The sequence below is a fragment of the Numida meleagris genome, chromosome 16 (genome assembly GCF_002078875.1).
Source record: "Numida meleagris isolate 19003 breed g44 Domestic line chromosome 16, NumMel1.0, whole genome shotgun sequence".
NCBI classification, from domain to species: Eukaryota; Metazoa; Chordata; class Aves; order Galliformes; family Numididae; genus Numida; species Numida meleagris.
In genome coordinates this window covers 5866840-5880770 of record NC_034424.1, presented here as the reverse complement: position 1 = coordinate 5880770, position 13931 = coordinate 5866840, and the positions used below count along the sequence as shown (strand labels likewise).

General features: G+C 54.0%; 2 protein-coding genes across 5 annotated transcripts in view; both read right to left on the bottom strand.

The window, feature by feature from the left end:
• The window catches only part of NUP214 (nucleoporin 214), a 42063-nt gene extending 41832 nt beyond the window's left edge, over positions 1 to 231 (bottom strand). For all 4 annotated transcript variants that reach the window (XM_021413569.1, XM_021413571.1, XM_021413573.1 and 1 more), the window contains exon 1: positions 75 to 231. In XM_021413569.1, the coding sequence (XP_021269244.1) occupies positions 75 to 116 (42 nt within the window). In that variant the 5' untranslated portion in view covers positions 117 to 231. The remainder of the gene's footprint in view (positions 1 to 74) is intronic.
• AIF1L (allograft inflammatory factor 1 like) lies at positions 1380 to 13609 on the bottom strand. The gene is made up of 5 exons (XM_021413575.1): positions 13453 to 13609; positions 9375 to 9441; positions 6109 to 6150; positions 4822 to 4984; positions 1380 to 3408 (listed from the first exon to the last, which is right to left on the bottom strand). The coding sequence occupies exons 1-5, from the start codon at positions 13528 to 13530 to the stop codon at positions 3321 to 3323; spliced, it is 438 nt and encodes a 145-aa protein (XP_021269250.1). The 5' UTR covers positions 13531 to 13609; the 3' UTR covers positions 1380 to 3320.

Sequence of the window (13931 nt, the reverse complement as noted above, 5' to 3'; positions counted from 1 at the left end):
TCACGGCCGGAGCAGATCTCCGAACACTAAAGCCCGAGCCCGCCGGCCTGCCACCCCCTCAAAGCCGGACCCACCTTCATCTCCCGCTCGGGGACCAAGTCCCCGTCCTCCCCCATAGCGGCGGTGCCGCAGACGCAAGGCCCGCACACGCAGCAGCCCTACGCAGAATCACGGAACCCCGGGCACAATCGCGGAACCTCGCGCGGAGCTGCGGTCACTTCCGCTTCCGTCGGGGCCGCTCTAGGCACCGCCTCTCTATGGTCGGCGGGGGCCCGAGGTGCCGGCAGTCCTCCAGCGGGCACAGACTGCGTCAGCGGTGGGCTGGTCTCACTGCTGGGCCCGCCCTCGCTGTTTAATAAAACCTTTATTGAGTGCATTGTGAGTTTGGGGAGTGCCCAGCTGCGGGCGGTTTCGGTTGCTATTGGGATTGCTGCGGCTGCGAGGCAGCCTCTCTTAGGGTGGGCACGATCCAGCGCTCAGGGTCCCCACGCATCCCGAGCGTGCGGGGTGGAGCTGGAAACTAGGGAGCTCCGAGGGGAGGACAGCGTCATAGCGCTCTGGGGCCCGCAGGTGCAGCGCCAGGCCTGTCAGAGCAGGGCTGCTTTCCCTCGCTTCCTCCTGCCCAGAGCTCGGGGGTGTCAGCTCCGCCAGCACTCTGCCCTGCAAGGACAGAGAGACAAGGGCCTGGAGAGGAGGGTGCTCTCCAGCTCTGGAGCTGGCACCTCGGTTTTCCAGGACTGGCAGGATGTGGATTTTCACAGATACAAAAGCAGTGACCTGAACACACACAAAACACGGCCACGTTCCCTCCTGTCTTATGCTGTATTTTCTTTCCTAACCAAACAACAGCTTTCACACCTAGCCCAAAAAGCAGGTGCATTCCCAGAGGCTAAATGCAGCAGAAAGCAGACAACGCTGTGATCTAAGGGCCATGCTGTCTTTTTGAGGAACACATGGATAAATCACACCCAGCAGTTCCCCCAGGAAGAACCAGTCTCCATTTTGATAACTCACATCAGATACGAACCTCAGGCAATTGCTTCAAGAGCAGAGAGGATGAAAAAAGTAATCTCACAAGAAGAGAGCTGCATGCATCTGCTCTCAATAAACACTCGTTCCTTAGAACAAGCACTGGCACCTATTTTCTTTATAAAAAGTCAGGCTGGCCTTCAGGAGGTGCCCTCTGTGTTTCGTAACATGAACTCGGAGGCATCGGGTCAGTTCTTACTGATAAAAATCAGATGAAGGCAGTCCAAACCTACCTCCAGGATCTGTTGGAGGGGTTTATATTAACCAACCTGGAAAACAGCTCAGCTAATCTGCAACCAATCATTTGGACCAAACTTCAGAGAAACTGAACTGAATACACTGACACGGGGTGGCTTCAGGAGATTTATTTTCAGTCTTTAAAGTAGACTGGTGCTGTTCTTACAATTTTTCTCTCCGTTACAGTTTTGGTTTTCACGCGAACAGTAGTGAGAATGTTTTTTCTTTAAAAGTGCAGCCTTTGGCAAGAACAATAAGCCTAGTCAAGTTAATCATCCGTATTTTCCTTTAAAAACTATTAAACCGATTTTAAAAAGTTCAAAGCTGCCAAGAACATTTAAGAAAAATGGGGAGAGGGCAAAGAACAAACATCTGGATTCCAGAAGTTGTGTGTAGAGCAAGATTCACTGCAGTAACCAGAGTGTGGACAGCACAGTCCCTGCACTTAGTTCACTCTTACAGCCATCCTTAGTTGGTAAGATTTAGGGTTTACACATCAGGGAAGGGTGTCTGGTAGTCCCACGGGACCAAGCTAAAACACGTGCAGAGAGGTCTGCAAGTCAAAGAGACCAGCTGCATGAATAAAGATCCTCAGCCACAGCTGGTTTGGAAAAGCTCACAGTTTGGTCACCTAGTTTCCTTCCAACTGAAGCTCCAATTTCCCCTAAAGCCTTCCTGAGGGGCTGCAAAGGCATAACAGCAGGCTTGTTTCTACACTTGGACAGACAGACAACTTGTTCAGGGATTACCCTTCTGATCTGATCCAAGTAGTTTTATCAGGAAGGGGATCCTAAAGTAGCTTTAATCATCCTCACTTGCTGGTGTCAGACTTCTCCCTCCCCAGGACAGGACTGCAGCTTGCTCCTTTGCAGATCAGTGCTGTGAGCTTTTGCTTGCCTCTTTTGCTATGGCTGATCAACAAGTCTCAGAGGCCAAGGAAAAGCAGAACAAACTCAAACCAGGAAGGGGCAAGGGGAAGGACCTAAAGCTAAAAACAGCAATGGGCCAGTAGCTTTTCCTCACATGAAAACAGACTTTGCAGAACATATTCCTGTAGTCATGGCTCACTTGGATTTATGCATTAGGGTTGCACAGACACCCTTGAGTCTGTCTGCATTTGGTTCACAGCATCCCATGGAGAGTTCTCGTCTTTGCCTTGTAGCCAGCAATTAATACAATGGACACAATTTCTAATCTCGGTTCTAGTAGGAGCTAGCAGGACACTGGCTGCATGGTTACTCACAGAGCACGTTCCTGCTGACAGGTTAGCTTTGATCCTGTCCTAGGGCAAACTACAGAGGAAGGGCCCAGTAAACTGACCTGAGAACTAAGGGCACCGTGGCCCTACTGCCTTTCAGGGAGGTGGGGACTTCAAGCAGTAACTTGCAAATCTGAACACCTGTAATAAGCACTTGGTTCAAGGTGAAGCCCAATGAATGTCCTTTAGCTGCTAAGTTCAGTGAGAAGTGTTCCCTTACAACATCCCAGCCTCAGCAGCTGGCAAAGGACTTCCCGAAGTAGAGGACCCAGGCACATGAGGGACATCCCATGCTGGTTGTGTAGAACTTGCTCCTGGGGCTGATGAGGACACAGGTCCAGGACTAGGATCTAGAGTCCAGTCAGGAAGCACAGGACAGAACAGAAGGCACTTATTTGCAGCCATGAAGCTGCTGTAGGGGCTTTGCCAGTGAAGCATTGTGTCTCATAGCAAGGCTCTTCAGGAACCTGTTGTGACAAGCACAGCTCTGAATCCATCAGCTGGGTGGAAAGCTCCTTCTTAGCTGAGAAATGCAAGGGCAGAGCAAAGAATTAAGATCACAGGATTTTTTTTTGGTCTCACATTATACTTGGTGCTACAGCTTCTGTCTAGAAAATCAAGTTAGCTAAGGGATGCTGCAGAAAGATGCGAGCTGGGGTTACCAGCTTCCCTTGCTGTTCCTCTAAGGCAGGTTAGTTGAAAACTAGGACTGTTCACAGTAAAGAGTAACAAAGCACAGGTAACCTCTGTTACAGACCAGCAAAGCAAACAGTGCCAATTTTCCAGCCTGTCCTCTTCAAGGGAGGCTGGCTATATCTCTCTCCGGAGGTGGACCAGAAGGTTTTGGGTTGCTTTCATTGGCTTTTCCTTCAAACATCATGACCCTGCAAAACACAATAGGTAATACATATTAAAAAAGCAGATGTGTCTTTACTCATCAAGTTTGGGATTCTCTTACCTTCTATGCAATGGCCATCTGATAATTAACAGAGGACAGAAGCCAACAGAGGGCAGTGCTGCCAGCTCAGCCAGCAGCTTTGCTTTTCCAGCAGCTTCAGGGAGTGTGCTCCCAAAGCCTGGGCTGGTTTTCCTCTCAGAGCCCAGAGGATTAGCACGTTTTATTTAGACAGCCACTTCCGAAATCCGCTGGGCGCACACTGCATGCCAAGTGCTCCTGATGCATGAAAACCAGCACCATCCCTGGCCCACCTTGTGCATAACCATACAGCAGAACGTTCAAAAGCCAAACCAAGCAACAGCAATTACAGCCAGAAAAGAGGGCAGAGACAAGGAGCAAGGCAGTAGCTAGAAGAATCCCAAGCATTTTGCAACCACCAGCGCTGCCTTCCTCCCTGAGGACTGCAGCTACGCTGGGAATGCCAGCTGCCACGCTGGATCAAAGGAGTGCACTGCTCTTGGGACAAGTTTTACATTTCTGCTCCTACTCTAAACACTGCTCAACACACAATGGGGCATCTGTTTGTTAGCAAAAGAAGGGACCCATCTGTGAAAGCTGCTGCAGTTGGGAGGAAGAATAGACGATACTAGGGCAGGCTGCAGGCTCAGCCTGCTTCAATGAAGAGAAGAGCAGAGTTGTCAGAAGAGCGTGTGCTTGGAAAAGGAGCATCCCGACGTGCAGACACAGGGCACTGTGGGGGGAGAGAAGAGATTGCCAGAAGAATGTAGCAGCTCAGAGGGAACGTGCTCCAACATCCTTCCTCCCAACCTGCCCAGAAAGCTGGCTGCCTTTCTAAAGCTGCCTTCAGAAAGGGGCAGGGGGCACGGAGAGGAGCGGCTCCTATTCATGGTGGTTGCAGACAAAAGCAGGATCAGCCTCTGTGGCTGAGAAAGGAAAATACAGGCTTCAATGGGGCGGAGATGGAGCCAAGAGAACCCACCCCGCTTCCAGAGGGAGCCAAGCAAGCGGTGGGAAGCTATTTGTTACAGCAGGACTTTGAGAGCCCCGTTGAGAGGGCAGAGGAGGCCGTGGGAGGCGAGTGCTGGCAGCTGGTAGCAGAGCAAACCTCCCTAGCACAAGCCAGCTGTCCCAAGCTGGTGTCCTCTCTCCACTTACTGCCCAAGTTTCCAAAAAAATCAGGCAGGGAGGGAGCATCCTGCGGGTTATAGGAGCCAGCAAGACCATCATTTACTGCTCAAGTCCTGCCTCCCCTTGTACAAGGGTCCTCCTCTCCCACCACACCCACCCAACAGGCACAGCTCCAGCTCTGCCAAGCGGGAGAGATTCTGCTTCCCAGCTCCCCCAGCACCTCCCCCGTCCTTTCCTGGATAGCACTCACAGTTTAAGTACAGCAGAGCGTTTGCCAAGCATCACATTAACGAAGTCCTGGTAGGAGATGGTCTCGCTAACCCCTCCGGTCACCTCAGAGATCATCTTCTTCAGCTCTAGGTGGGTCTTTGGAGCCCCCATCTTCTCCATCATTCTTTTGACAGACATCAAATCTGCAAGAGTGAGACATCAGCACTATTGAAGGATAACTACTGCACCCAGACCAACCTGGAGGCACAGACTGGAGCTCCCGGCTCACCTCCTCACCAGGGCTGATGGCATGAAGCTGTCAGCTGAAAGCAGAGAGAAGCCCTCAGTGCAGCCCCATTGCTGCACAGGCAGCAAGGAACAGCACTTCCTATTCATGCAGCTCAAGAATAAAAGAAAAGCATATTGTTGCAGAAGGACAGTGCTCAAGAGGCATGCAGGGACACTGCTATCGAGCTCAGAAAGCAGTGCCAAGAATCACAAGGATGCAGAGGGAGAAAGCAACACTGAGATTAAAGCTGGAGACAAAGAGGCTCAGGGAGCAAGCGCTCCTGCCCAGCACTGCAGGCCATTTCCTTTCATTGCTCTCACCAAGCCACAGAGACCTGTGGCCCCTTCCCCCCCGGAAGGGCAGCACAGCAGGGCCAAGCTCCTCTAGCTCCCCGGCCTGATTTCAAGGGCTGGTGGAGGAGGGGAGTGAGGCAGGAGCCTCCTGCAAGGGCTAAATGCAAGTGCTTGCCTTTAAGTGCCTGCTCCGGGCCTGGAGAAACCTGCATCTTTCCTTCACTTCTGCTTTCCAGTCCTAAAGCAGGGCCTTTCTGCCAGGCCACATGCCCAGTTCCCCTTTTCCCTCCACCTCCCTCCCAGCAAACAAGTGCTTCTCCACACCACAAGTGCTCATGGTTTTACACAGCTTCCTCCTCCAGCCAGGCAAAGCTCATGACAGCCCAAGCCCTGCAGCTTCCCTGCTCTGGAAATGCTGAGGATTGAAAAGGAAAAGGCCTGAGTCTCTGGAGAAACAGAATAAATCATTAAGAGCAGAAATGCTAAGCGAAGAGTCAGGAGGAGATCAGCACTGAAAAAACTGAGATCCCAAAGCAGGGGAGAGGCTGAGAAAGCCAAGGGCAGGGGCTGCACAGCCAGGAAGCCCCCAGCTGGGGACCAGGAGCTGAGCAAGGCTGGTCTCAAGAGCAGCCCATGATTTTCCTCCCCAGAATCCCAATTGCAAAGGGGAGCAGCAGGCAGCAGCAGACACCCTCAGCAGGCTGCTGCTCTTCCAGCCCAGTAACAGTGTCCTTGTGTCACTCACCAATCTCGCCTTGGTTGTTCAGGTCAAACTCCATGTACTTCTCTGGAAGAGACACAAAAGCAAGTTAACGGGTCAGAGCTGCTCTGGCAGGGAGACCCAGAGCAGGGGGCAGCAGGGCTTTGGAGCACTGCCTGCTTAGAGCAGTAGAACAGGAGGTTTGGGCATAGACTGATGCAGTTCAGACAGGGAGATGATCTCAAGACCCAGTTTTAGCACCCTTATCTCAAGTCCAGGGCTCAAGAGTTAATTGTTCTTTAATTGTGGCTGCTTTTGTTTGAGCTAGAAGAAAACACTGGCATGAGAACAAGGTATCAGCTAGCCACAAGTAGCCTTAAAAGGCTTCCAGCCAGAAAAAACAAAGCTCTGGGACAACCTCCCAGAAGGAGTAGTAAGAAAAGCAAAACCCTGAGCACTCCCAAGACAAAGCTTGATCGGATTAGGAGGGGATTAAATGACGTCGTTTCCTGCAATAGCAAGGAACAAACTCCCCGGCCCTCCTGACACCATGCTGTGCTCCGGAGCAGCGCCTACCAGCAGAGATGCTCAAGGACCACATGAAGAGGGCAAAACCAAAATTGCTCCTAGGAGCAGAGACACAGGAACTGCTGTTTGCCCTCCTAGACTGGGGTCAAACCTCCCCAAACCAGGCAGCTCCAGTGTCCCCAGAGAAATGCAGAGCCTGCAGACAGCAGCCTGGACAGCTCTGCAGGAAGAAAGCTGGGATGCCACGACAGAGCACTGAGCTGAGCCAGGAAAGCAGGATGTCAGTCCTGTGCTGCTTCTAATCCTTGCAGAGGCACACCTGTATTTCCTACCCCTCCTCTTCCTTGCTAGCTCTTCCCCATTTAGACTGTAAGCTTTTCAGGCAAGGATTTGTCCATCTTGCAGACCACGCAGTTCCTTGCACCACAGGGCTCCTTGCCTCCGTCACCTCAATTCTGCTAAATAAAAGAGCAAGATGCCTGCTGCCATCATCCATCCATGCACAGCTGGAGAGATCTCCACTTGCCCTGCAGTTAGCACTCAGCCCCCAGAAGAGCCTCTAAGGACTCAAATTAGTTGAGAGCTCCCAGGCTGCTCCTCTCCCCAAAGGGAAGAATCCCTTTGCCATGGTTCCAGGGACACCAGCAAGCAGATGAGCGTGAACTGAGAAGTGGCAGGGTAATTTAGGGAGCCGAAGGGAAGCAGGGATATTTCACACATTGGAGCCTGCCCCAGGACCTGTGCTGGGTGAACCAGGCTGGCATGCAGCCCCAGGCAGGAGGCAGAGGAGCTGCTCAGCATAGCTTCACATAGTGGACTGCTGTCATGGGCTCAACAGAACGGGTCTATAGGAGTACAGGCACTAAGCAAAGCAGTGCATGCTTTAGACAGGAACAAGCATCCATCTTTGAGCACCAAGCAACTCATTCTAGGTGAAACTGGGGCTGTCACACATGTGCTCAGGAGCCACTGTGATCCTCGATGTCCCCTGCTCATTGCAATGACCTTGTGCAAATGAACTGCTGCCTCCCCAGGCAGGGGTCAGTGCTTGGGGACACAACCCCTGCTCTGCCATCTCTGCGCCCAGCACATGTTTTCCTTTCCCCTCAGCTGACTCTGAGCCAAAGGCATGGAGAACAGAGGCAGCTTTACATCACCATGTGTTAAGCCTCAGCTCACACATTTGTTTTTCCCTCCCATCCCAGCTGCAGGGATTTGGCAGGATTGGCAAAGCTGTGCTGCAGTCCCTCCCCTCTCAACTGCATTTACAGAAACACTTGAGTGCAACTGCATTTACACAGAGCATACAGGGGCTCCCAGGGCTCCCGCTGGGGAGGGGAGCAGAAGGACCGGCAGAGAAATGCTCCCCCCTCACACAATGAGCCATTGTTGGAGGAGATGGAGGCGGTGTTGCAGAGCAGGACAGCCACAGAGGCAAACTCAGGAGGCAGCAGGAGGAGATGCCAAGGGCTCTTGTTACAGGGAATTCTGTGCCCATGACCGATGGCTGCAATGTCTGAAGAGCCCCAGTCGTGATGGGAAAATAAAGAAGGGCTGCAGCCCGGGTGGGGTTTACATGGCAAGGCTTTGGTAGCAGAGGGGCCACATCCACCTGAGGATCTTGTCAGATCAGAGCCAGCTCCACAAGGGACACACTGCTGGGCCAGAGCTGAGCCACGAGAGATGCTGGTTGCACTCTGAGTATATTTAAGAAAGGGACAAAGCTGTTTGCAACAGCAGCTGGGAGAGCCCATGATGGAGCAGGCAGACCCCCTGCAGCCCACACAGAGCAGATCTCCATGTGCAGCCCATGGAGGAACCCACAGTGCAGCAGGTGAATGTGGTCTGAAGCCATTTCACAGCCAAGAGCCAAAGCCACAGAGAGGGCAACAGAAAGGATGGAGAGCACAGGAGGCTCCAGCAGGGCAAGGCAAAACCCCAGTCAGCTTTCCCCATGATAGACTTTCTAGCCAAAATTCACAAGGAAATAGCAGATGACGTCTGAAATGGAAGCAAGGTCAGGCTTGGTTTGGCTGGAGCCAGGCTGAGGACAAACCTGGAGGGCACTGACACAGAAAGCATGTTTTCTCAGAGGCCGTGGGGCAAACAACTGCTTTCAGCCTCTGCTTGGGAATAAACTGGCTGCACTCAGAACAGTCCTGCCAGATTTTGTCCTTCAGGTATGCTGGGGGACGAACTCCAGAGGACACACTGCAGAACCAGGCTTTTGAGCTGTTCTTCTAGCCCCCAGCCCAGCAGATACCCAAACCTGAGCCCCACACTTGCTGAAAGTGGAGCTAGACATGCTTTGGGCAGGACTGCAGACATTCGTGCTGTTGGCTCCAGTACTGAGGGCTCAGAAAGGACTAGAGCAGACTGAAGAAACTTTGGGGGAGAAAAACGCTCGTTCAGGAAGCAGGGAAGAAGTCCTCCCACCAGCTACTGCCTCGTCCATGACAGCAGCCAGCTTGACTCAATATTGAGACAGCAGCTTTCCTCTTGGGGCTCTCCCACGCCGCAGGTTCTGCAGCAGCAGCCGCCTGTGGGCAGGATGTCTGCAGTGACATGTCCCTGCCCTGAGAGAGCAACTGGGGGAAGTGCAAGGACTTGGGTAGGAACAGCACCTCCAGGGAGCTTCACTGCATCCCACCGATACGGGGGAGGTTTCCATCTCAGCTCAGCCCCTCCTGTTATTCAGCAGAAAATCTCAGGCTGGTAAGGGAGAAGTGCTGAGGAAAAGAATCTGCTCAGAGCAAATAGGAGAAAAGAAGACCAGCTCTCACCTTTGAACACTGCCAGCTTCTCCTCCAGATCTTCCTCATCACTGAACTTTGGGTCACAGAGAAACTCCTGTAAGAATTAAAAGAGTATCCCCAAGGTTAAAGAAAGGACAATAGCCTAGAGGGCCCATACGTACACAGCGCTGCCCAGCAGACCTACACAACTCACAGAGCCACATCTGAGCAACAGTGCCAGGAGGGTTAACAATGAGTCTAACCCCTCCGTACCTTCCCATTCACTGCCTCCAGTGCCTCAGGCTTCCCACCTGCACAATACCCCTCATACTGCTTCATGTTCACCCAAGGTTTCAGCTCCCAGCAACTCTGCTCAAAGCATGCACAGCACGAGGATTGAGATCCTACACCGAACAAGGACTCCTGCTCATGGCTAAAAGCACTCATCTCAGATTTTAAACTCTTGGGTCAACTCTGAGGGCTAACAGATAGAACACAGAAGGTCTGCAGGACAGCATGCACCCAAGAGAGGACAGGAACTGAAAGGGAAGGGACAGGGCTCCCTTTATCTCAGTCTACTCATTTTTTCCTGTTACGTTGCTCAGTGTGGAGAGGAAATCCCAGCTCATCCCCAGCCCCAAAACTCTGAACTCTCCAGGTGTCTGAGAGCACAGAGCAGAGCATGCCCTGCCAGCCCCACCACCGTGCCCCACATGCACCAGGGTCCTGCTCCTGCCCTCCCACACCGCCCCACTCCAGCAACTTAATGACTCGATCTGTGTTCAGAAACAACACTGCATTCTTCAGAGCAGAAGTCATTAACATCTGCACAGCTCATGCACTGCTTGTCCAGCATAGAACCCCTCCAGAGGCTCAAGTGGAGAGAGCTGAGGCTGTTCCCTGCTCTGTGCACGTTACTCAGCAGTTACCCACGCTCACAGAGGCAGGAAGGCATCCCTGTAAGAGGATCTCTAGCACTGGTAGTACTGGGACAACATCTCTTGTGGCTAATGTCACCACCCCAACCCCATCCCCACCCTTCAGGCAAGTTTTTATGTGCAGCCAAACAAAGGTTTCCCAGGAAGCCCACCAGGACAGACATGTCTGCTACCTTGCAGACTCCACATGGGACACCAGGGACCCTGGTAACTGAACCCCTGAGACACAGGCTCTCTTCCACACCATGGGCATCAGCTCAAGCTGAAAGATGTGGGGAATAACAGTGTTCCCAGTTCCTTCTTTCATTCCCTTCAGCCAACTCACTTTTTTTTTTTATTTCGGCTATTTCTACCCAGGGGTATCATGTGCCAGCCCAGCACAAAGGGACAATTGGGCTTTGAGACCTGGGCTCAGCCTGCTGAAGTCACCAGAGAGCAGAGTCGTGTTACCCACTGAACAGCCTCTGTAAGAGGGGATTGCCAAACCTCCCTGGGAACCAAAATCGAGCCAGAGCATCATCAGGTCACAGCTCCCTCCTGCCCTGTAGGAGCTGTGCACATGGGCAGGACGAGGCATAGGAGAGGAGAGAAGGGGAAGGCAGAAGGACAGTTGCATCTCCATGGGGCAGCTGAGGGAAACGTGCCTGGGGTCTCACAGCAGGGTACAGTGTAGGATGGGGAACACTGAGCACACACCTGCCACCCAGACACCATGCATTTCACTCACAGAGGAACTTCAGCTGTTCCAGACTGAAGGGAGCAGCATATTTCAAAGGCATTCCACCCAGCACACTGTATGCCAGCTGCCCTGCGACAGCGATAAGGCCAGAGCTCACAATGGTGCACAGGAATTCAGTCCCCAGGGCCGGTGACTCAAGTCACAGCCCAAGCAGCTGAAGTCCCTCCCAGAGCCCTTTGCTAATATTCCCATTTTAAGGGGCTTGTTCTATTAATAAGAACTGCTTAAAAATAAGCCCAGCCACTCCCCAGCTCTTGCTCTTTCTTGGAGAAAGAGACATTTCCAGGCAAGGAAATCCAGCCCCACAAGTCTCAGTGACTTGCAAAACAATCTGAGCAAAGCCAGATCCTTCCCCACTCCCCAGAAAGGCTCCAGCCATCAAGCCAGGCTCTCCTGGGGCTGTTTCCCTGCCTGCAGAAGCTGGGAAAGGGCCGAGGGATGCTCGTGCCTGTCCCAGACACGAGCAGCAGGCACCTGCTCCCCACAGCCCGGCGCATTAGGAGGTGAAACCAGGTTGGAACTAATCTGTGCTGGATTAGGCCTGCCACCTTGATGCACGAGGCAGAACAATGTGATTGCCATTCCCAGGAAGATGGGAACAGCCCGGAGGGGATCCCAGAGGAGCTCTTGAGGCTGGAAGAAAGAATCCAATGCCGAGCTCAGCTGGCTCTCAGCAGCACGTATGCACTCCAGACATCATCTGCCAAAGACCCTTATCCTAGTGAGAGCTCTGGGGTAGAAATCAGCCAGGAAAACAGGGCTGGGCAGGAGCTAATTGTTGGGATGAGACAATGAGATTACGCCTGATAGGAATGTGGACCATGGGATTCATTTTTATGAGAAGTAACTTTCCTGGTTTGTAGCCCTGGTGCGGGTCAGGGCTTGAGAAGCTCCCTCCCTGACTCCAGCCACAGCCAGCCAGCTCTGCACTGCAGCAGGGTGGGAGACAGGAGCTGCTTCCCTGAATGGCTGCTCACAGCAGCCCCCACCACCAGCACAGAGTGAGCACAGTGCATCACCATGGGGCTCATCACCCAGAGCTGCTATGCTGCAATGTCTGCTCAGGGTCTGCGGGCAGCCGCTTTGCAACTTGAGCTGCTCCAATCCCCCCTCCCAGCACTGAGCCAACACACAGGACAGCAAGGACACAAACAAGTAGCTCCCATCTCCAAGAGCAGGGGAAGTTATGTAGCTAGTTTCATTTTTGTCATCCAGTCCTCACCCAGAGGAACAGCCTGCCAGAAACGACGGCTGCTTTGGGAGGGCTAGGAGCTTGTGCCCTGCGTGGGAGGAGGAGGATCCCCCAGTTCCAGGGCACAGCACTGGGAATAATTCTGCAGCGTGCACAGCATTGCAGCTCAGCCCCACAGCTGCTGCCTGCAGGAGGATCCCATAGCCACCCCACACCAGGCTGCAGGACAGCCCTGAAGCAGCAGAACTGCAGTGATGAGTGCAGCAGCCTTCCTTCCAATCCAAGGGGACAGCATTCCCTATGGGACCACTTGAAGACCACCTGCCCCTTTGGTGGGGCACCTCATCCACCTTCGATGAGTCTGTTTCAAAGGCTCTATTTTAGCCAAGTGCTCCTATTACCCTGCAGCACGTCCTGGTTTGCAATCACCAAGTTCCCTCCCCAGTGACCTACATAACCTCCACCTCAGCTCTCAGCCCTGCTGGGAGGAACACACTGGCACTTCCCCTTGCCCAGTTAATACAAGGGGAAAGCAAAGCAAGCCCAGCACCTCCTCTGGGCTCCCAGCTGGTGCAGCTCTGATTTCCACACCTCTAATACAAAGAGGCCACTGCCTGTATCAGCAAGGCACCACCAACTCCATTTAAAAGTGACCCTAAAAACCCTCTCCATGGTTGCTTCAAGGTTAAAACCTTCTTTTCACCCTCAGAATGGCTCTCAGCCAGGAGGAACACCATAAGCAAAGCCAAGGCAGGGATGGGGCAAACCCTCAGCTCAGGGAGGGGACCCCACCAGACTCTGGTGCCCATGGCACGCAGCTCAGCACACTTTGCTCTGATCCAGGAGCTGTGTTCCCGCTGCCCAAGGCCTGCAGACCACCCAGCAGCTCCACGTTCCCCTCGCTGCGTTTAAAGAGTTAAGAGCCTTGGAGCAGTCCTACCGAGAAGCAAAAGCCAAGAGAGGAACCAAAAGCGCCTTACGCAGCGAGGGGAGATTGACGAACAACAGCTCCCGTTGTTGCTGGGGTGCTTTCCCAACGGGAACTTCGCAGCACCCAGCGCAGAGCACCCATGGGGTGGGGGAAGAGCCGGCTCGGAGGACAACCCCACAGACAGAGGGGCTGGGGAGCCACCGCACGCAGCGCTCCCACCCCCGTTCCGTCCATCTCCTCCGAGGGGGCACCTGCCGCGGGCTGGGGGCGGATAAGTGCAGCTCCGCCCGCCTCCTCCCTCCCCTCCCGCAGCCCCCTGCCCGCACCTTGTTGATCTCGTCCAGCCGCCCGTCCTGCGGGGCGCGCCGCGGTCCCCCTCCGCTCGGCCGCCGCGGAGCCGCCATCGCGCGGAGCCGCCCCGTCCCCCTCCGCCGCCTTAAGTAGGGGCGGGCCGGGCCGGGCTGTAGGGCCCCCGCCCCCGCCGTTAACCCCTTCCCCGCTCCACGGGGAACGCGAGCCCGGCGTCCGCGGGACGGAAATCCGCTGGGGAGTGCAGATTTCAAGAAGGAAGAAGTGAGAAAACAGCAGAGCGGCACCCACCGTGCTCGCAGTATTCCCCGACGGGGGGGGGACGTGGCCGCGGAGGGACGGGAAGAGGATGAGAAGAGCACGGCATAAGGGCGGGATGGGGACGAGAAGGGGACGGTCTCCCCCTAGCGCACAGCCCGGGGGTGCCGGGGGCATCGTGCCGGCCGCAGCCCTCCGAGCTGCTATCTGCGAGCAGCTCCGTGGTGCGCGAAGCACG

Bases quoted from the DNA above. Each gene is read 5' to 3' on its own strand.
- AIF1L (XM_021413575.1), bottom strand. From the start codon at position 13,530: ATGGCGGCTCCGCGGCGGCCGAGCGGAGGGGGACCGCGGCGCGCCCCG. The intron at 9,442-13,452 runs GTGCGGGCAGGG...TAATTCTTACAG, and splicing joins GGCTGGACGAGATCAACAAG to GAGTTTCTCTGTGACCCAAA. The intron at 4,985-6,108 runs GTGAGTGACACA...TCACTCTTGCAG, and splicing joins GAACAACCAAGGCGAGATTG to ATTTGATGTCTGTCAAAAGA.